At 41.8% G+C, this 23055-nt stretch overlaps 2 protein-coding genes across 2 annotated transcripts in view; one reads left to right on the plus strand and one right to left on the minus strand.

Moving 5' to 3' along the window:
* Positions 1–1056: 1056 nt before the first annotated feature.
* Positions 1057–9812, minus strand: CDK1 (cyclin dependent kinase 1). The gene is made up of 8 exons (XM_061449012.1): positions 9716–9812; positions 8496–8546; positions 6983–7139; positions 5773–5896; positions 5244–5414; positions 4504–4667; positions 4233–4374; positions 1057–1401 (listed from the first exon to the last, which is right to left on the minus strand). The coding sequence occupies exons 2-8, from the start codon at positions 8530–8532 to the stop codon at positions 1288–1290; spliced, it is 909 nt and encodes a 302-aa protein (XP_061304996.1). The 5' UTR covers positions 8533–8546; positions 9716–9812; the 3' UTR covers positions 1057–1287.
* Positions 9813–16836: 7024 nt separating this feature from the next.
* ANK3 (ankyrin 3) overlaps positions 16837–23055 on the plus strand; it is a 379207-nt gene continuing 372988 nt past the window's right edge. The window contains exon 1 of the mRNA XM_061449032.1: positions 16837–17117. Coding sequence (XP_061305016.1) covers positions 17067–17117 — 51 coding nt within the window. The 5' untranslated portion in view covers positions 16837–17066. The remainder of the gene's footprint in view (positions 17118–23055) is intronic.

The raw sequence follows: 23055 nt of genomic DNA on the forward strand, positions 1-23055 counted from the left end.
TGACACTACTACTTTCAGCTACTCATCAATAAGCAGCTGAAGGACAAGATGTCATCTCCATTGCTTTTGTTTCAAAGTCTCACTCTTCAGCAGCTATAGGGCAGGGCTCTTGTAAGCCTCACCATTTATGAAAAGTTCATTTTCTGTCATGTGCTTGATTTCAGAACTTAAAATATTTTCATTACTGTTCTATGCTTTGCTGCAAGCTTTGACCTCTAACCAGGAAGTAAAGCAGCATCATAGTGCTTAGATCCAGTAACACCACAGTTTGAACCCTGCTGCTATCGACATATTTGAAAGCCAAGAATAGAGATAACTGGAAATCAAATAAGCAATCAATTATTAGCATGTTATTTTGAATTTTGTTTCAACATTTTACAATACTCTTACCCGTAAAGAAAACGGCTGAGGAGCTTTTAAAAGCTCCTGCTTTAATCATAAGAGAGTCTCTAGACATCTGGCATCTCAGTCTATAATTACAATTCCTAGCAGTCAATTTAAGTCAACATTTACTTGACTACTCCTGTATGAGGATAGACTAGTATTCAAATTCAAGCATAATCCAGGGTGTTCTAACTTTAGCAAGAACCAGAGATCTGTATTACTATCAGCAACTGGGAGGGGGGCCTACTAAGCAGTTGCCCACTGGTATATAGGCTGTCCATGTAAAATTTAAGGTATAATACCTTAACTGGTCCAAAAGGTGGAACTATGCCAATTCAAAACTTAACATGCCAACATCTAGTTAAATTCTTGGGCCTTTAATATAACAGAAAAGCATACAGAGCAAGGATTTTTTCCAAATGCTTATTTTCAAATACCTTCAAGATATCAAAGTTCAAAACTTTGCTTTAGTAAGCTGCAGTTCTTCAGTTCAAAATACCTTGATTTACATGTCCTTTGGCAAATTGATTGTCATGCTCAAGTAAAATCTTAACTGACATACTGAAACACCTGAAACTTCAGGGAAATCTCCTATTGTATATTCCTGTCATATCAGGACCAGCAATTTAGTAGTTAATCAGCCATAGTCTAGAAATGAGTTCAGTCCTTCACTGTATTTAAAGCTTTATTGATAGGAAGTTCACTGCATTAATGGCAGCAATATTTGCATTGTATTTGAACTCAGTACTAATAGGTTAATATTTACATGTAGGTAACATTTAAACCAAAACAAACTAAACACACAGCCACAGTTTTAGACAAACATAAAAGTTACAGACAGACTTAATAGTAAAAGTAATCACAATTATTTCACTGTGGTGGTTGATTTAGTCCAAAGGCCTATTATTTCTTAATCAGATTAGCAGGAAGAGTGGATTTGTCCAAGTCATCAAAATACGGATGGTTCAAGGCCATTTTTCCAGAAATTCTTTTTGCAGGATCATAAATTAACATTTTCTGGAAGAGAAAAGAAACAAATTTACTCCCTCATGAAGTGGTAATTAAAACCATGTTAAACAGGTAGCTATTTCACCATAATAATAATCAAGTAGCCATAAAGACTATGTTTTCTCCTACATTCCATGATTTCTCATAGATGGAGAGGTTATTTCTACCTATCAGTAGTAGGTCAGTAGTAGCACATAGCATCTCAGAAAGTAAAGAAACATTTCTCCTCCTGTTCAATAACCAAGTTCATGACAGTTCACACATGTGTCAGTGGCTGTAATTAGTCTCAGCTTCTCAATTAAGGGAAATAAATAAGCTTCAGGCTGTTAAAGCCCAAAATGCTTACAAGGGCAAGTGGTCATATGCTTGTTTTATTACACTGACACTGAAGAAACCAATGTCAAATTGCTTCTACTCAGCTTGGTGCAGCAGTTCATAGTTAAAGTATGAGTGATCACTATTTCAGAATCAAAAGAGGAAAGTATTAGAAGCAGGCAGAACTGAATAAACACAGCATTTTAAAACCTTCAGTTTTTTTTCATAAATTACTTTGGCTGAAGACTTCAATAATAAAGTTTAGATTCAGATTATTACAGCAAATAAAAGGGACGCTGTAGCCACTAAAATAGCACACTGGAACTTAAGAAAAGGCGAGTGATTTTTCCCAGCAGTTAAATAATAATAAATAAAAAAAAACCTACAGTTTTTATCATGCAACAAGGGGCCAAAAGAATATAGGAATGAAGCATTTAGCAGTTTTGTACTACAGTGAAAACTGTCTCTGCAAAGTGGTTTTGCTTTTGTTTCTCCTTCCTAAAGGAAAAATGCACTTCAAATTCACATAATCAAGGTTCTGCCACCTGCTTCTTTCCCATGCCCCCAGCAAACACCTTCCAGAAAAAAAAATAATCTTAACCTGTATTACCCTGCCCAGTAGGGTATTACCCTACCAGTCTTGACAGTTAACTATCTTTAGATTTCACCCTACAGCGAGTCTTCCAAGCTGATTTAAATCACTGAATTTGCTTTTATATTCTCTGAGCTCCTGCTAAATGCAACACTGTCTCTAGATTTACCCTTGCATGTCCAATTTCATCTTAAGACAGGTTCCTATTAGCTATACCCCAGAACAACAGCATCCTATAGTTAATACTGATATCAGAAGTTCTCTTAAAATTGAGTCAGACAAGAAGGGGCAAGTTTCTCTGAAAAGGAATGCTGCATATTGAGACTACAGTACTCCAGCTGACAGAGCAAGTGACCATTTCTTCCCTGAGCAGTCTGGGACAATTTTTCCTGGAACTTAATGTCTGACATACCAAAGCTTTTGGCAGCAAACCATTAAGTGCTTTGAAATGCTGTGTTTGTGTTACAGAACAAAATATTCAGTTTTGTTGCATTTAAAAGTTCTATCACTTCTTCAAACTTGAAAGTGCCATAGGAAGCTTAAATAGATTCCAGATGCCTAAGAATTCAGTCATACCCATCACCAGGCAGTAACAGGAAGGTAAAATTTCAACATTTATTAAGGTAAAACTATAAAATTTTATTGAATTTAATATAGTTTGAGATTAGCATTTTGTTAACACCATTTACAGAACTACTATTTTTCCTTTAGTAGCAGCATCCCAAAACACTGGTATTACACAATGAAGCCACATCTAAGCTCAGATGAGTACTTAACCAGTTACATGACTATGAACAAGATTCACTTGCCTGTTCAATTGATTTTAGTTTGTAAATACAATCAGTTACAATTCTACTTCAAAGCGATTTAAAATAGTGCTGTCAATGGACACAGAAGAGGTATTCCCATCTTAAGTCAGTTAACTCTGTAAGATGACACTGCTGCAAGGTTCAGAGAGCTATCCAGGACAACTGTTTAACAAATGTTCAGGTTTCTGTCTGAACTGTGGCACAGTTCTCACAAAGAAAACTTGTAAGAAATTGCAGTCATTTGAGCTACTTGGTTACCACCACTTCATTCAAAGCATTTTGCCACAGACGTGGCAATAAACTACTTTGACTGCTTAAAAACAAGAGCTGCCTACACAGGTTACTGCTGTACAAGATTCTCCTTGTACCAAGATGCTTCTGAAGTTTCAGCCATCCTAAAGGCTTGTAGAGCACCCTCTCCACACCCTTATATGCAAGCCTGCACTGCATAAATGCAGCTTGAGATAAGCCAAAGGATAAATCATGAAGGCACATTCTTATACTTCAGTGCATCTAAGATCACACCTAAGTTGTGATCCAAATTAAGCCACAGCAGCAGCACATGAGCTGGGAGAGCACCAAATGAAAAAGCCTGATGAAGAGCTTGCCAAAGGAAAGCTTAGTGGGACAGTTTAACTGCATGACCACAGAACTAAAGTAAACTTACACTAGACACAAAATATACCAATTAAAAAGTTACTTTACCACAGCCAAAAATCTTTAATTTAAAGGCAAGATTAATCCCCTTGTCATAAGGTAATTAGTGCTGGCACCAGGAAGGCGCTGGCACTAGCTACGGTTTATGGGCAGGAGCCTTCACTTAAGACTGTTTGTAAAAGCTCATTCTCTTCACTTTCAAGTTGTACCTGGCTTACTAGAGTAAAAAAATGATAAAAAAATCTGAGGAATAATTGCTTAGTGAGAATGGAAGTCAAATCATTTATTATTTATGAAAGTAGTGAGTGAATGTCAAACTTTCAGATCTACAGGAAGGACAGCCCATACCACCTGAAGATAGTTAGAAGATCTCTGTATCTTCATTCTAGAAAACACTGATTAGTAAACTTTTACATATTTTAGACCTGTTCAGTTTCTTAATGAGCAGTTTAAGACAGACTACTTACAGACAGCAGATCAAGTCCATCTTCATCTAAGTTTTTGACATGTGTTCCAAGGCTGCCAGGTTTCCATTTTGGGAATGTGTTTTTATAGTCTTGCAGGGATTCCACTTCAGGCCATACCTCATTATTGGGGGTGCCTAAAGCTCTATGTAAGCATAAGCAACATGTTAAACAATTTAGTCTGAAATATGTATGCACTACTATGGTTTTAATACCAACAGAGCACCATTGTGCAACGCTGCACAAGTCAGAAGAAAGGTTCAGCCTAACATACCTGAAGATTCTGAAGAGTTGGTCAATCTCTGAGTCCCCATGGAAAAGAGGCTTTTTAGTTGCCAGCTCAGCAAATATGGTACCTATGCTCCATATATCTACAGGAGTAGAGTAACGAGCAGATCCTAGCAATACCTCTGGAGACCTGTACCACAGTGTTACTACCTATTGAACAAGGAAATTTTTTATAAGTTTATAAGAATCAGGCCATCTAATTGCACACACTATGGCTTATTCATTATTAAGCAGCATTCCAAGTTTTTTGGTTAAAGTAATAACTGGTCCTAGAAGTTTTAGTGAAAACATTAATTTCAAACTTCCACTTATAGACAAATATCTTAAACTCCATCGCAGTAGTTTCTGCTGAAGGTGAAGCAGTTACATACACTACCTTCACAAAGAATGGGAAGGCTTTTGCACTTAGCCACTAAAACTCTCAGACTTGAGTACTTTGTGAGGTAAAAAATGCCCTTATGAGACAGCAAGCAACAAGTTCTGGGCCATCTGATTCACTGTCAAGGTAATAGCAGAATTTGTGATCTTTGGAACCTTAGATTAGAACAAACCACCATCAGGGAGATGGAAAGCCATGGAATAAAGCAAAACTGAGATACAACTTTTTTTTATACTGTTAGTTTACAACTTCAAGAACTCAGATTCTTTTTTAGGCGTTTCATGTTCAGTTATTATCAGGAAGCTAGTAAGCATAGTCCAAATCACCATGAGGATGTTCCAACTCACTTCATGAGTGTATACCCGCACTGGAATTCCAAAGGCCCGAGCCAATCCAAAGTCTGCCAGTTTAATCACTCCTTTGTCATCTATTAAGAGATTCTGAGGTTTTAAATCTCTGTGCAGAACTCTTCTTGAATGGCAGAAGACAATACCTTGCAAGATTTGATACAAGTAACTCTAGAAAGGATGAAAGAGAAAATGGAGTAACCTTTAGTACAAGGTAAAGTTCTGCAACATAAAGCTGTTCCCTTACATTGTCCCACTTCATAGTAGTAAGAAATGGAGATTCAAAGCATTGCAGATAAGCCACACAAATTAATTCTTTGCTTAAGCTTAGTTCAAGGCAGTTTAGTTTCAGTAACTATAAGAATTTGAAGTGGCATTTGAAATCAAAACTCATTCATCTTACTGCCCACAGATGCTTCTATAACCTTTCATTTCACCTCAAAGAGTTAATTATACTGAAACTAAGGGCTGCTTATAGCTTTGTAGGTTATGGTTAACTTCTCCTAAATTAAGAAATTGTCCTCATTACCTTTACACGTGACTGATCCAAATATTGGCCTGATGGAATAGTATCCAAGTATTTCTTGAGATCCATGGAAAGAAATTCAAAGACAAGGTACAGTCTTGAATCCTGCATAAGAACATCCTGAAGACTAAAAATTGAGTTTATGATCAACTCCATTGCAAAATGCATGGACTCAGAGTTGCATTTCCCCTCTCAACAGGGATACAAGCTGACAATTCCAGGTTCCTATTATAAAAGTCTTTAGCTTTCAACCTTAAAAAAAGGTAACAGACTTGGTGAGCTATACTGTCATCTGGAAAACCAAGTATATCTGAAACAGTATCAGACAAATAAAAACCTGAACGCTCCCTCTTAAACTTCTGTTCCCTCATGCCTAGTACAGGACACAAAATCTGAGAAAAAACATTGTTGCCTTAAAAAAATGACCCAGTGTTGGTGTTTACCTCTATTTGGAGCTGGCCTATTACAGCAGAGCCTAAATTACTAGGAGGGCTTAAGGAAATATTATAATAGGAACCAAGTAGACACAAAAGGATTTACATAGGTCCAAGTATTTCCTTCATCCTTAATAGATTATAATGGCTCCTAAACACAAGCATATATACATTGAGACACTACGTGGCTGGAACTTGTTCAGTTTTGAGGCACATTAGACAAAGTAATTTGCAGCACCAAAAGAATAAATATTTTGCAGGGAAGACAACAGCTGCAATCAATTCTACATGTCAAGTAGTCACTGGTGGAAGTTTCACCAATAGCTCAGATGTCATCTATGACAGCATCCTAATGCAACATGTAAATCTCTGCAAGAAAACAGCAGAGGTGATTTATGACAGAGGCTCATGTTATAACACTAAAGTCAAATGGTCTATTCCAAGGTGGCAAATAAAACTGAAACCAAAGTAACAGCTTCAGCCAGTTTTCATGAGGGGATGCTCTTTCCTCTCTGACAAAAACCCTCAAGATAATCTACGTAAGTTACAAAAATCAACAAAAACTTTTAGATTCCTAGAATAGGGAATGGCAGCATAAGGAAATCTCAATTAGAAAACTGCCATAAACATGGCATTTGGGACTACAGCAATTTACTGCAAAGCAGACAGTGTATTAAACAGAGTAGCTATCACCTCACTGAATTGCAGAAAAATATTCTCTTATGTAAAGGGACCTAGCGCTCTTCAAAGAGTTTAGCTAAATACCAGTGTATGCATACCAGACTATATTGGGATGATGCAGCTCTTTTAACAAAGAAATTTCTCGGATAGCAGTACTTGGAACACCTTCCTCCTCACTTTCTAGACGTATTTTCTTCATTGCAACCACTTGGCCTGTGGTTTTGTGCCGACCTTTATACACAACACCATAGGTACCTGAACAAAACAGTGAAACGCATATAGGCATACCAGCTCTAGGTACAGATAAGTCATTGCACACAAGAATTGTTAACATAGGCAAGAGTCTTTGCAATGTAAGTCTCTGGCTTGATCAAGAACTACTATTTAGTTCTGGCAGTTGAACCAAGCAATAGTAACATTTAGGCATGCCATCCATGAACAGTATGGTTGTTAGGACAGGGTACTTTGTAGCCAGACTGTGAAACTTGAATATTTGGAACATGCAGTTATAAAAAATCAGATACTGTTTGAGTTTCAAGTTGGTTAACTTTCAGGCAAGATCACTATACCTCTTCGTCCTCAAGGAGTTATGATTTTCCCATTGATACGTAATGCAATAAGAGATCTAGCCATCCATTAGTCAAATCTATAGAAATACCTCTAAGCACAACCTTCACTGCAGGAGAGAGGATAGTGCTGTAGGTCTCAGCAGAAGCTAAAATTGGAACCAGTAGTAAATTCCAAATCAACAATCTACTTTAATGATCAGTGTTATCATGAGGAATGACAACAGGAATAGAACTCTTAACAAACCAAGGCAGCTTAAACATTCTTTTTACCATTCTTGAAGCATTTATCCCCAAGATTAAACTCAATCAATCTAGTTTCTTACAAGAAAAATCCTTGCACAAGGCTTTAGTTACAAAGCTTTGTTAATAGATCCAAGCCCATACATTTTGCTATTACCTTTGAGGGTACCTTATCAGAGTAGCATACTACAAATTCTCTGAAAGCATTTTAAAACATAGACTTCAACATATAACAAAGGCTGGATTTCCAGTGAAGGGGGGGTGTATGTGTGACTAACTCCTGCATTGAAGGAGTGAATGGCACTTCTTAGTGCCATTTAGTAAATTAATTGTTACAATTCACTTCTCCAGAGGCTTACAATCTGCTATTTTCCCTGACAATCACAGTAATGATGTAATCAGAGCAGCCTATACTCAAACCATTACTCCCTACCAGCAGCTCCAAGAAAAATAAGCAGGGTTCTACACAAAGGAATGGAGAAGCTTCCCAAGTTGAAAATCTAGTTTCAGGCCTCAGAACATATTTTCTCTCCTTCTTGGGGGGAAATTACACCAGTAGCCATCAATATGAAGGCAGACACCTCTCAACAACTGATTGGTTGTTTCAAGTAGATCATGTCATCCTCAGAAGAAAGGCAGTCTGGAAGTTTTTACAGAGACATAATTACTGCAGTAAATCACAAGCTTATTTTTCCAGTTAGTTGAACATCAGTAGTTCCCCTAATAGTCAGTGCAGAGAGCTTCTGTGGCACTTGGTAACTCAAACAGTGGAGCATTACAAGGCTCCATTCTGTATACTTACCTTCCCCAATCTTCTCTATTTTTGTGTAATCATCCATTATTGTGGTTATCCCTGAAATGAACAAGAAAATGAGGAGAACCCATAAGCATGAACAGTCGCTGTCCTGAACACAGCCAAGTCACTGAAATTATGCCGAGTCTCTAGAAGCTACTTTTATCTTACATATTTAGAATCTAACACGAAGGACTTACCACTCTCTTCAAGAAACACAAGTTTTTATTCAGGATTCCAACTAGAAAAACTACATCGCAAAGTATGAGTGGACACAAACATGATGCTTTTGCACAAAAAGCTCCTCCAAGCAGCTGAAAAAACACCCGATTTATAAGTTCTACGTAGTTACTCATTAGCAGGAGTCTAATACCTAAAAATCACACGGCTTGATCTTAGCAAGATAAAGGAACACCAGCTCCATGTTACTTGACAGCTACATAGGAGTTATAAACTTAAAGGGGCATTATCACCTCGTGGGACTGGCACTTCACACCTTCAATGCTGCTTTTGACCACTTTTATTCAGCACAGCTGAGCTTTATTACCAGGCTCTGAACCGTTACGAGGTAACGAGCGAATGTGTAGTTAGTTACCTACAGCTCCACAGGAGGTTTCCGAGTCAGGCAGTTCCTAAGCGAGGGAGAGGAAAGCGAGCGCTCACCCCTAGCCCGTTACCGCGAAAGCGAGGTCAGGGGCACGTTCCCATAGTGGTCCAGCTCCTGTCCCATTGCCACAGGTCCTATCACCTCAAAACCGCGCCCGGTGCCGAGCCCAACAAAGGCAGAAACTTCAAGTACCCGCTCGAGGAGCGGCCACCCTGCATCTTTCTTCCTTCCCACGTCTCAAGGGCGATCTTATCCCACTCGGGAAGGGATGGGGGCCTCAGCGTGCCCCAACACGCGATCCCACTCCGAAGCAGGGGCCCCGCCGCCGCCCAGCCGGCGGAACAAGGGCTAAGGGCGGCAGAAGCGCTTTAAGGGCCGACCCCACACCAGGCTGTCGGCCCCTCGCTCCGCTGCAGGGCCAGGGGACAGGGCCCAGCCCGCTACCCAACCTGAAAGCACGAGAACACCACCACCCCAGCCGTTAGGCGGCCGCGCACACCAGCGGCAGCAGAGAAGCTACTGCTCAGCTCCTTACGGAACCAGTGCCCGCCTGCCCGGGCCAGAGCCCCCTCACCTTCTCCTCGGGTGAGGAGGAGCCCCCCGCAGCCCCACTCCCTCTCACCTGAGGAGCCACCGCCTTCCCCGCTCCCCGCCGCAAGGGTATCCTGGGCTCGTTCAGGGGCGGGCACGGGGCATTCGAACTAGCCGCCGCAGTGCTCCGCCAATGACGCCGAGCCGAGATGATTCAAAGCGACCAATCAGCACGCACCCCTTTTGCGGCGCCAAAGCGAGGCCGAGAGGCGGTTTCTGCAATGATAGTGCGGGCGGGCGCGGCAAGCTGAGGATACGCCGAGCGTCCGCTTGGTTCGCGGTCAGTGCAGGCGAGCTAAAGTGTAGTGTAGGCTAAAGCCTTTTTGCCCAAGTGGCGAAAACCGAGGGCGCTGGAGCAGCAGGTTGCGCCAAGTTGCGCCGATGTGTGAACTGGTCGCTGCTCGAATAACACATTAGACTGTTTGCATGGTATGGGGAATATAACCATATTTGGATCAAGCTAGGCTTGTGACTACAGCTGCTCCTCCTAATCAAGCAAGTCTTTTAGATTTGGATGCCACGGTGGGCCAAAGCATAAAGTAGTTATTTCTGGCTGTAAGGATGCTGACCTGTGAAGTATCACTGTGACTTCTGAAGCTGGTTTTAAAGTACAGACATTAATAAAATGTCATTGGGTGACTTAATTCCCCCAAAGCCAAGACATAACATCTGCAGGCAAATTAAAGTTTTGTATCACTGCTCCCAGATTAAGAACCTTTAATTAATCCCTATGCTATCATGGCTTCCCAATGAAGGGCTGGGACATAACTAACGTGGGCCTTGCCCAGGAAATCCTCTAGCAGTTGCAACCTTGCTCCATCAGTACTTGGGAAAGTAGTAATGTAACACACATATAAAAAAACCCAAACAAACAAACAAAAACATAGCCTGGAAATATACTATTCCAAACATTGCAAAAAAAAAAAAGTGCTACTTTGAAACCTCAGTACTAAATAGATTTGCAAAGCAGATGCGTTTCTAGTTTTATAGGTCTTCCCCCTACAGGATAGTTTCACTGGATTCTGTGATGCTGCTGACACAATTTGGCACCCATTCTCATTGGCACCGATAGGCCGGCGCCAACACACTCCAGTGGAAACCTGCAGTCGCTGCAGGAGTGAGGTACAAACACCACACCACATCAGTGAAGTAACTACGTTTTTTAATTACTTCATTGCACTAGTTTACAACATCTTTGAAGGACAGTATTGCTGCTTCCCTTAAATGTAAGCAGGGCAGGCTGCTGTATACAGAAACGTGCAGCTTCTTCCCTAAAAGCATTTATTTGGGAGAGCGATTCCAGCAGGCAGGACTGTTTCTGGTGCACTTCCTTCTCTACCCTAGCCAATGGCAAAAGCAAGAGACAGCTTGTCCAGCTCCTCCCCCCTAACACGTATACATTTCAGGGGTAAAACTCCTCCACTTTTCCCTCCCTCCTGGGGAATTTTTGCAGCATAGGATGCGCATGCTTTCAGGTTTCTGTTTACCTTGAATCGTGTATTCCCAGCACTTGCAGGGCATTTACCTGCACATAACAAGGCTTTTGTACCTCTGGGAAATCCCAGAGGGAAATATAGCTTCACATCTTGTGCAATTCAAAGGAAAAATGTCTGATGTGCTCCACCCTGCACAACCATAGAGAAACCCTTCCCCATGTATGTATCAAGTCCAACATAGCCAAAACATCCCAGGCTCAGTAATGCATGTGAACTGACTCAGCAAGGTGTGTGTGATGTCCCTTAGGCCTGACCAGCAGCACCTTCAGGCTGTGCACACTTTGAAGGGATTGATTTCTATAGCCAGCACAGGAGCAGAGCTTCTGCTGCTGAGTCTGCTGGACTAATCCTTGTCCAGAGACCTTAGGAAGGTGGCCAAAGTCTGCCTTTTCCTCCAGATAAAAAGAAAATATGTCTGGAAAAACCCAGATGTACAGTAATGGGGGGGGGGGGGGGGGGGAGGGAGGGCAGGGGAGGAAGGAGGGAAGCAGGAACTGGAGTATCATGAACTTCTAGTACTATAAACTTATGTTAAAATATATACATATCTGAATTTTCTTGCAAGTGACATTTTCTTTTTTTTCCAGGTTTTAACTAGTTTTAACTCCCTTTGCCTCAGGAGTTTTGAGTGATGAAGACCAGGAAGCACCAGAAGCAAAGCTGGCTGAAAGGGAATAACTCTCCTACACAGGAGTCCAGCAGCCTTACTTCTTTTTTACACATCAGGAGACTGCTCCATGACCCAGCGGCATACACTGCTGTGATCTGTGCAAGGCAGTGATCCCCTTGACCGGTGCCTGAGATGGGCTGTTTAGCCTTTTCTGATACCTTTAGGTGGAAAGCTTTGATATCTGTCTGATTTCCATTGCACCCAAAGCCCACCATGACTGCCTGTGCTTTTGCGTCTGCTCTTGTGACTCTTCCTCCGTACACAAACTGTGCTGGCTTAATCACAGGTAAGCAGCAGAGGGAAATTATTTTGCTATGCCATGTTGGGTGGATTTAGCAGCTGTGTACCAACATCTTATAGCAATGGAGAATGCCATTGTGTCCAGTGGTTTCCTTTAAGAACAGCAGAGCTTGCTTTGCCCCTAGTTCATGCTGAGAGTGCTCAGTGGCCATGATGGCTCATATTGACCTAAGGCAGCTGACACCAGTTTCAGCTTGTCCTGTCCCTCCATAGCACAACTGTGCACAACAGAACTCTGCGAACACTGACAGAGTGCTATGTATTCCATAACCACACTCTCCACCTGCACTTTCTCTGTCCCACTTCATATAACTGTAAGCTCTAGACAGCTTACTTATAAGGGAGAGTACACATGAGAATAGACCTATCGTGGTATTAATTTGTCAAATATCAGTCTGACAGTTTTGTTTGCCTAGCATTTTCCTCCCTCTTGCTGTTGTTTGCCTATCCTTAGGATATAAATCATGTCTTCTGACTAGATAGTACTTATCTCAGGTTCATCATTGCTTTAGACATGGCAGTAGCTAATGATACTGCTTGAGACGGGTGATAAAACTACATTTGTATTGACTTTTGTGTTTGAAGGGATTTACTGTTCTGCTTAAAGGAATAATAGCAGTAAGCCTGCTGACAACTGAGTAACAGATGAACAGAGATGTATGGATGTGGGAATCCCTAAAACTGCTGCTCCCCTTTACAGCAAAGCATATATCCAAGTGCAAAACCAAGGAAGAACTCAAAGGCAAACAGCACAGGAATCTAGATGACATTGACAAATTATTTTAATTATCAAATGACACCATTAATTGTAATTTTATTTATGTAAATGGGCAAGGGGCCCATATATTAAAACCTCTTTGACATCAAAAACTTCTGCTTGCTTGAACTGCAGTGTTAATTGGGTAAGGCATATAGGATCAGACATACAATGCCTAGCCTGGATAATAGTATTACAACTGTATTCATGGCTAAGAACCCAGTGTAAAACTGAACAACTCCTTCTGTGCTGAGTAAAGGGCAGCTGCAAGAGTCTTGTCTTTTGTATATTATCTTGTCTTTTGTATATTAATCACGTTCTCCTCAGCAACAACATCACTGTAAGGAAGAGAAAGTGTATTTTGTTTTTTACATAATGATGTGATTAATAAAGGTCAGCTGGCTTGTGAATACCAATGAGGGTATCTAAGATAGGTTGTGTTCATTGTACTCAGAAGCAGACGAATACAAACATTGTTTGGCTTCTTTTACCATTTATTAAAACCAAAATATTAATTTGTTAATATTACAATGCAGAAGTACAGTAGGAGAGATTTAGTAGCATTTAGAAAAGCAAGATAATATTAGAGGGATGATATCTCTTTAATGTGTAGCTCAGATGATATATTTAACCTGTTAAATGCAGGATAGTTCCCTCCGTCAAGAAACATGGAGAACCCTTCTGCTGTTCCTATTCTGAGTTGACAGGATGCAAGAAAGCAAAAAGCTCCTGCAAACTATTTGAAAATAAAGCAAAAGATGGAAGCTGCTGAGAAAAAAAAAACACAAAACAACAAAAAAAAACAACCCTGTCACTGTTTCCCGAATGCATGAATATAAATATTTTAAATGCATTTAAAGTACTTGAATTTAGGTTCCAATTATTTTAAAGTATCATTTTTTGTTGCATATTGTCTGGCATGAGCTAAACCACTTGACTAAAAATACCCAAATATTGATATAATTACAATAATGAAAATGTCATAAACCATCCCTTCGTTGCAAATAATGAGGTTGTAGATAGAAGGAAATGTCAGTGTGGTGGTTATTCATGGGTTATTCAGGTTATTTTCCTGGAGGAAACCTTGGCTGAATTTAAAATCAGGAGAAGTTTTACTGTGAACTTTGCAGCATCACATGAAGAGGAGCGACACGAAAGCACTGTGTCCAGGGAGCTTGTTGCAGAGATCAAAAGGATGTGCAGGGAGCCCAGTGAGTGCATTGGGGTTGGCATCCAGAGGCCAAAACGTGCAACCACTAGATGTAAAGTCTGAAACCTTCCCTCAGCTCCAGCTTTGCCAAACTCCTGCCCCACTGTAGGGAATGCATCACTCAGTCACTGCAGATCTGCCTTTACTGTGGTGGGGACAGCTGGTTGCATGCAAACTCTGGAGAAATACCTACAAACACGCAACCTGGATTTTAATAATTGTAATGAAATGGGAAAGGTGAACAGGACATTTGTACCAAGCCGGGGGGGAAAGTGGGGAAGTGTCTTTTGTTTCTCTAGAGCATCTGGGCAAAAAGCCAGGCTTCACCAAAGTCATTGGCAAAACTCCCATTAATTTGAGCTGGGCAGAGCTTTCACTCCTGATCCCTGTAAAACCAACCTTAGGAAAAGGTGTCTGCTTCCTGATTTTAGTTTTTGCATTTCACATGGCTTACATGCCAAGAAGAAAAATCACAGAAGCCAATAAACTGCTTTTTAATTGTTGTGTGGATGCATGAGAGCAGGAAAGGTGTGCTCAGAGTTCCTTTTGGAGTTCACCTCTCAGCCCTCACACAGGCAAGCAGTCTCACACTGGACTGACCAGGCTGGAGGAGACTCGTTATGAGTTAAACACTGAGGTCTGGTTAGCAAAGCCCTCGATCAGAACAGGCAATTTCAAGGCCCATTCACTTAGGCTCTGTCCAAACTTAAGGCCAGTACAGCTGCAGCAAAGCAGCCTTCCTCAGTGGGAGACAATTATGCTAGCTAAAAATCTGATTGCTGGTATAGCTGTTTAATTTCAACAATAATACTCTTTTTTCCAATGACCTCAGGTTTTCTCTGTGCTCCTGATCTGTTTATCCTTTCCTGTCTTACAACAACCACCTGCTACTGTGCTCTATGAGATCAAGTGCACTACCATAACACATTTAAATTCCAAGCCTTCAGTAAGGAAGCCTGACTTGACAACTCTCCTGAAGTAAGGGAAGTTAACTTTTTCTTCCCTCTGGGTGTCATTCTAGCTGCCAAAAATGAAGGTATACTTTCCAGGTGAGAATGGAGATGAGACAAGTGAGGTATGTAAGCCTGCGGAAATGGACTCTGGATTTACATGTCAGCCTTGAATTTATTTAACAATTCCTCCTGCTATCAGTTGTGAGAGTAGAATTACAAAACACTTTTCAAGTAAAAATGATTTTTTTTTCTTAAGGTGTTATTTTATAATCTGTAAACTCTTTTTCAATCTTTACACTTTTCCTTCCTAAGGAGCAGTGGAAGGTGGTACACAGTGATGGTGTGGTATGTGAGCCACATAGAAATAGTGCATGGCCTAGCCACAGACATGTTAATCGCCGCTACCGGTGATAGTACTGCTTGCCAGTAAATATGACCAGCCCTGCTTCATGCTTTCTTTTAGCCTGTATGGGGATTGTGATCCATTTTTTTCCCCATCTCCTCTGGCTCCTGGTTCCCTGAGTGGGCTGAGGAAATGAGTCACATCCAAAATAAGAGGGATAAAGACATTCTGGGGAATTAACTTTTCCGTATGAGATGCAGCCAAGTTCTGTAGTTAAATATTTTTATTTGGCTCTGTATACAAAGGAGAAAAACATACATCTTATAGAGAAAGTGACAAGCAATTAGTTACATAGTATCCAGAAGATGTATAGATGTGTATAGTCAGTTTATACAGCTGGGTATTCACTCTGCAAATTGCATCTACAACACCAAGACCTCTGGTAGTAAAAAGTAACTGGACTAAGCCATTATGAGCAATATTTGTAGGTAAATTAGTGCTTAATAGTATTTGTTGTGGTTAGCTGCTGCTAACAGATAAATTAAATTCTAATGAAAACCAAAAAATAGGTTGGTGCACCAGAACAGGCTTTTGGGAGGGGAAGAGAAGTAAGATGACTGGATAATTTAAGTTAAAACTAAAATCATTACTTTTGCAATACTTTCATGATTTCAAGTCCTGATAAAGCACACTTGAATAATTCAAAGATTTTTCAGTGCTAAGAAAAAGTACAAGTAGAACTACTGGTTTGATCAATGCAGCAGCTCATATGTGGGGTTTGCATAGCCATCAGCTTTAACTGGTATGGGGGGAACACCATCCAGACTGCCTCAGGGAGGCTGAAGAGCGTTATGAGTATGAACTTATCCTTAGAAGCAGCTCACCATTGCACTCAGTGAGTGAGGTAGTCTCCTGCTGCTTTAAGCCACTTTGGATTTGCATTACTGTAAATATACTACACCTGTAGCACTCATTCTCGAAACCCAGCGGCTTTAACCATGGTAAAGAATGCATTAGTGCCAAACTAAAGGGTTTGGTTAGCTTTTAGATTTTGCTTAACAAACTTCAGCTGGGCTCCCCAAACCTCATCCTCTAGAACGATCGGCGGGCAGGAAGGGGCAGCAGCCAGTACATTTGCCTTCGGGGCTGGCGCCTGTAGCTGGAGGCCGCCGTTCCCAGGTAAGCCACAGTGCAGGTGCGGGCGGCCCGGCCACACCTGAGGGGCTCTGGCGCGGCGCTGGTGCTCCCTGGTCCTTCTGAGCTCTCTGGTAGCTGCCGCTCTCCGGCTTTCCTGCAGGGGAGACCTCGCAGCGCTTTCCCCACTGCAGGGCACCTCGGTGCGGGAAGTCCTGACTGCCGGCAGTGCCCGGCCGCCCCTACCGTCGAGGGCCGCAGCCTCCAGGCCGCGCCCCGCTGCCTAGAGATGGGGCGGGACAACGGCAGCCCCCGGAGCGAACGGCCGGGCCTGGGATTCGAGCGAGCCCGCCCCTGCCCTGCCTGCCGCAGGAAGAGAGGCACCGGAGGGGCTCGGCTCCACCTGAGGGGGCGGTGGCGGCGGCGAGGGGCAGGCCCGCCCGCCGGTGGGGGTGAGCCCGGGACGGCTCTGCCCCCGCGCTGGGCGAGGTGAGAAGAGGTGCCTGGGAGCGCTGCAACATGGCCTCCGCCTCCTCCTCCCGTCCCGCGGGACGGGGCGGCAGAGACCAGGTGAGCGCGCAGTTCTCAGTCCCGCACGGCTGCCGTCGAGCGGGCTGAGGGCAGGGGTGCCGGTACCGGCGGCTCCTTCTGCTTTTCCTCCTTTTCTTCTCCCTTCTCCTCCTTCCCTTCGCCGCTCCCGGCAGAGAGGGGCCAGAACCCGCCGGGCTGCGAGGGGCGACACCGACGGTGGCTCCGGGCTGCGGTTGCGGCACCGGGAGATGGGTGGCTGGCGCTGCCGCGGTTGTTAACGGGCGCCGCCTGGCAGCGCCTTCCCTGGGCCAACCCGGCGTGAGGGGAGCGGCGCTGCGCGGCCCCCGCCTCGGCCAGGTGTGAAGGCTGAAGCCGCAGCTCTCTGTCCGGGCCCGGCCTGCTTGCTGTGCCCGGCGGGAGGAGCGCGTTGCTCTGCGTCTCCTGGGCTAAAAGCTGTCGAAAACGTGAAGCAGCGGCATGACCATACGTTAACACTCGTGCTGTTAGGAATAAAGCGCTTCAACTCGCTGATAACGAGTTAGTGCATGGCGCGTGTTTGGCTTGCTTGTTCTTCACACCTCAGTCCTGAATCGGCGATGCGCTTGTGGGATGGAGGCTAAGAACCCTTTCGGGTGAGGGTGGAGTCTCCATCCTTACCTGGTGCCTGGACACCAGTCCTGCGAGTCGCTGGTGGGAATGTGGTGGCCGGCTTAACCCCGTCGCCTGGGGGACAACAGAGGGATGTCTGTGTCAAACCAGCGTTGCTTTCGCCAGCAGCAGGGCAGGTGAAGAGAAGGTGCTGTGGAAGGCTTCGCTGCGGTGTAGTGTGGGTGGCCATGGGGGTTGTTTTTCTCCCTGTCCTCCCTCCTCCACAGTGGTTAGTCCCAGGGTCAGGTGAAGGGAGCTTTGCCACTGTGTTGTATGCCCTTAGGTATTTGATGTGTTCACTTTCTGATTGTCATGCTGACAAATGCTTCCTTGTGTCACGAGCGAGTGGACTGGTCTGACATTTTTCCAGCTGAACACAAATAGCACAATCAGTTTTAACTGTGAAGAACTGTGTTCTAAGGGCAAAGAAAAAGCATATTTTGGCCTGTTACACAATGTCGGACCAGCAAAATGACACTTCTCCCAGTAAAAGTAAGTTTTAAAGGATTGCAAAAGTATGATAAATGTGAGGGGGGGTGTTTTGTTTTTTTTTTGTTGGCTTAGGTTTTTGTTTGTTTTTTTTTCTTTGGGCTATATGCCTAGAACTACTGAAACGAAACCTGAAAACTAAGATTAAAGCTATAATTGATCAGGGCTGCATCAGCTTTATCCCTTTTTTTGTGTGTGTGTGTGTGAAGTTGGTATCTTTTGAATTATTAAACCTCCCTTCTTTTAATGCCACTTTTCCTATTACTTGAAACATTTAATATCCCATCTTCTTTGTGCAGTTACCTCCTTTGTTGTAGAGCAGTATGATTTCTCATGTTTCTCCCTCAAATCTGTCTAGTGTTCATGCTTTAAAATGGAGTGTAAATTAGTGCTACAAGAGGACTGATTGTCTAGAAGCAAAGCACTGTCTTGGTAGCCAGGTCCTCTCAAGTTCTGGCTCAGATAGCTGCTGTTCCCCCTACTCATAACTTCATTCTGTGAGACCTGTGTTTGAAGAAGAGCTCCTAGGATGTGAAGACAGAACTTCTTGCTGTAGTGTCAGCACTGAAGACATTTTTCCCTTCATTTTTTTTAAACAGTTGGCTCAAGGATAAATGGAGAAAATGTGACCTCTTGTGTGTTCACAGTGAGCAGCTTCAGCTTCCAGGCTTATTCTGAGAAGCTTGTAATCTAGGCCATGTTGAAAGCCTTGAAGCATTGAGTCCCTAAAGAAGCTGTTCTGTCTCCAAACTGTGGATGTTACGTCTTGGATTTGGAGTAGCTTCAGGACTGTTGGGGAGACTCAGCTTTGTCCTTTGGGCTCTGGTCTTTCAGACCATCAAGGGCAGCAGATTTCCCATTGTTTTCAGCAGACTGTTAGGTCAGGCTTTCAATTTTTAAGGTATTTCTTTGTGTGGTGGGGTCTTTTTTTCAGCCCCCCTCCCCCCCCCCCCCAAGTTTTGGGGTGTGTAAAATGCAGATCTTCAGACACTATTCATGTCTAGTGTTGTAAGTGGGGACATGTTTTGAAACAGTGTTTTTTGTGAGTTCACAAGAAGCTTTTCTGCTGTCACAAATCTCTGATGTCCTAGACACTTCCTGTGGGAAAATTGCTAAAGCTCATCACTTGACTTCTGTTACAAAATGATACTGTACTACTATGAGCTGCTGCTGTTGATACTTGCCAGAGGTTAAGGTTGGGGGTTTTTGTTACTGAAAAAGTTATCACCTCTTCCATCTTCTCCAGATACTAATTTATTGGCCCTATGCCTTTTTCATTTTTTTTCCCTCCAGCATTATCCTTGTAGGTCACTGACAGTGCTGCTTTTTCTGAAGTGTTTATGCGTGGTCAACTTACAGTACTGAAAGGGGTTGTCTGTGGCTTGTAGGAGATCTGACTTTGAATTTCAGAAATAAGAAACTTACACCTTTTTATATTTTGCCACTTAAAACTCAACTTAGTTTTAAGGGGGACATTGGTGGGGAGAAGAGATTGGTTGGTCATATGGTTGTGCAGGGGAAGAAGAAACCCAAACTGTGTTCAAATATTAAAGTCATGTTATTCTCATGTAAAAATCTACTGTTCAAGTAAAAGTTATGTCACAGAATAAGCTTTCAAGTGTGATCTGTAGGACCACAAATCCAACTGTGGGTGCTCTGAAAAATAAGAAACCTGAAGTTTCTTCAGTCATTGAAAAATGTGGGAAGAGGTATTCCTGTAGTTAAAAAAAAAAACCAAAAAAACACTAAAAAATAAAACCAAACAAAAAATACCTCCACCAAACCTCAAAACCCAACCCAAAAGTAATCAACCCCCAAGTCCCTAAATTGTCTGTATAGTATACAGACCAGACTACCTGAGTCTCAATTCTAGTTCAGTATAGGCAAGTTCTTGCCACTGCTCCCTATTCTGGTTTTACCCTACTTTTTTACCAGTTTAACTTTACGTTTTTTGGTGTTTGTTTTTTTGTGGCAGGTTTTTTTTTTTTTATTTCCTCTACTCCAAACTTTTTAGATTTCTGTTTCTCAAAATTCAGTGATCTTGACACCATGTAGAAACTGTTGACATAATAATGCAGTGGCTGATTACCTATTAAAGGTAATTTTTGCCACTCTTCTGTTGTCTGAAGTGTGAACATTTCCTATGTATCAGGTTTTGTTGACAATGGTACGCTAACTCTTGTTGGCATGGCTCTCAGTATGACAAAATAGGGCATGGCATGTGGCATTAATCTGGGAAAAACATGGGTTTCCAATCTTTAATTGGGCAAAGTTTTATTAACTCTTTGAGGGAGTTTAATGGTGACTTTGCTCAAGGAAGTGTTGTTTTTTTTTTTAAACAAAGCTCATGACACTTGGTATCTTTTTCTAGAGAGGCAGAGAGTGGCATAGAACCTGGGGCAAGAGGGTAATAGAAAAGACTTCTAGACTTCTACAGGTTTTATGCTTGAATTCTGAAATGCATAATGTTAAATAGGTATTTATAATGGTGATATGTCTGAGAAGGAAAATAAGAGTTTTGCAGTTTGAATTTTCTGAAACAAATACTTCAAAATGGCTTCAAATGTATTTTTTCTTTAATGTCATAAAACTAATTTTAATTCCATTCCTTTCTTCTCTGAAAAAAATTAGGCAAAATAGGAAATAATGTTGCTTTTTCTTTTTTAATCTTGGGAAGAAGGGAAAAAGAAGGAACCCCAACCTGTTACTCTCATCTTCAGTAGTTAAGAAATGCCACAACTTTGCTACTGTTTTGGTAACTTGCAGGTACAGTCTGATGGCTGGTGTTGATTAACTTTTTCTCTCAACTGTTGAATTACATTAGCATTCACATAAAATACATACACTGTCTGTTTCTGTTGTACCTGCCATTTGGGATGCAGTATGTCTCTGTAGAGAGGGCATGTTGCAGGCTGACAATAATGGGTGAGGAGGATGAAGACAACAGCAAAGAAAATTGCATTATTAAAATATTGACTAGGGTGATGGTGAAATTCTGAGGAATCTTGCTTTGCTCATGTCAGTCGTTGCCTTGTTGTTCACTTAAAGGTTTTTTACTCTTACAGTCTTTGCTCAGGTTTGAGCAAAACTCGCCGTGTTTACTCTTGGAGTAGTGGATGATCCTTCTACACTGTCCTGTGATATCCCACAAAAATGAACCTAGTATTAGCTACTTAATGATGTTGCAATTTCTTCTGTTAAATCTGTGTAACACTTCAGTTCCTACTGACTTGTTGAAGAGGAAAAGGTACCATACTTCCCTTCAATCACTTTAAAATCTAGAGTTATTCTCCAAGGGCATAGCTAGTTTGGTGCCCTTCAAAGGAGAAATTGTTCAAAGTTTCCATATTATATCTGATGTATGCATCATGACTTTATTAGTAGGGATTATTGAGTCTATCTGATAATAATAACTTAGAAAACATTGTGAGCTAATGAAAGGAGTTCAGTGTAGTATACCTGTAGTCAGGTGCATTCATGGGCTGAAACCTTCCCATCTGCCCTGTGTGCTAGTGCTAAAGCAAGAGCTGGCTGAGCTTCTCCACTGACCTTCTGTCTTATTTTAAACAGGTATGATGACAGCTCCTTTTGGTAGGAGAAACTAAAGTAACATTCTGCAATGGCAAAGTAGTTGGTGACATGCATGTAATATAAGTACTCGTTTCTTATTGAGAGTCTTTATAGTGTCTTGATTTCAGGCTTTAAAGCCTCTGTGATAAATCATATTTGGAAAGTGTTTTTTAAGCAGTCCTAATAGAGGTTATTTTCAGATAAAACCAACTTACTTTGGTTCTACACAAGTTATGATATTTGCTTGCTATTGTTACTAGTACTATTTTTAAGTGTGTGGGTTTTTTATTTTAAATAAAGGAATATGGATTCTCTAGCTTTCACGACAATTAGCTTGCTCTATGAAAAAGCAGAGATTGGAAAGGTTATGAATGACCCCACGCTGACCTAAGGATCAAGAGGTGTAGTTCTGCTTTTATTTTTTTGTTTCAGAATTTCTGCCTGTTTCTGTGTTGGAGGTACTGATTGTCCAGTTGGTGAGGAGTTACCTAGCATTAGGAAGATGTTTGGGCAGCTGCATCTATTTTTCTTCTGAGTTTGAAAGTTAAAGTCTGAAGTGCTCTGTGGTGGGAAGTGTCCATTTTCTTGCAAACATTATATGTAAATGACTTGTTTGGTTTTGCTTGGTAGATTTTTGTTGCATGTCTCTCTCTCTTAAAACATCATCTGCTTTTCTGTTTCTTGCCCTCATTTTTTAGGGGGAGGGACATTTTACTTAATTTCTCTTTTCCATGCTGTAAGCTCAGACTCATTTCTGTCACTTTAACAGTTTAGTGGAGCCTTGGGCAACAGACCAATTTCTGTGTAGGTTCAGTTTCCTCAAAACACCTGTTTAGCTTTAGGACTGGGTCAAAGAAAATTCATCCTCAAACTGTTTGGATTTAATGTGCAGAGAAGTCTGAGTCATGCCAGAGAATAGGTTTGACAAAGCTGAAAAATTGATCATTAGTTTTAGTCTTCACTTTTCTTGCTGAGGTAAGTCTGGTCTATGTATGAACCTATGACAGATTTTAAAAGCAGAAAAGTCCATCTCTTTCAATGGGAAAGCAAGGCTTATGGGGGACAGGGTAAGCAGCAGAACTGCAGTTGCTGCTTACTGAGTACAGTTAATTTGAGTCATTAAAACTTTTCCTTGTTTCTATACTATTTTCCTTTTATTTTGGAGCCTTCTGTTTGTTTGTGCTGTGGAGGAATCCCAAGAAGCAGACAGCTTTGCTTCTGTACTGCAGGACTGACTGTTTTATGAAGCTGCTTGATGTGTAAAGTTTAT

The sequence above is a fragment of the Pezoporus flaviventris genome, unplaced genomic scaffold, assembly GCF_033815535.1.
Source record: "Pezoporus flaviventris isolate CSIRO_AGI_PZ_B2104156 unplaced genomic scaffold, CSIRO_AGI_Pfla_v1 ptg000001l, whole genome shotgun sequence".
NCBI classification, from domain to species: Eukaryota; Metazoa; Chordata; class Aves; order Psittaciformes; family Psittacidae; genus Pezoporus; species Pezoporus flaviventris.

Excerpts from the sequence above, each read along its gene's own strand:
- CDK1 (XM_061449012.1), bottom strand. The coding sequence starts at position 8,532 with ATGGATGATTACACAAAAATAGAGAAGATTGGGGAAG. Across the intron at positions 7,140-8,495 it reads AATAGAGAAGATTGGGGAAG|GTACCTATGGTGTTGTGTAT; the intron begins GTAAGTATACAG and ends TGTTTTGTTCAG. Across the intron at positions 1,402-4,232 it reads ATGGACTTGATCTGCTGTCT|AAAATGTTAATTTATGATCC; the intron begins GTAAGTAGTCTG and ends TTTCTCTTCCAG.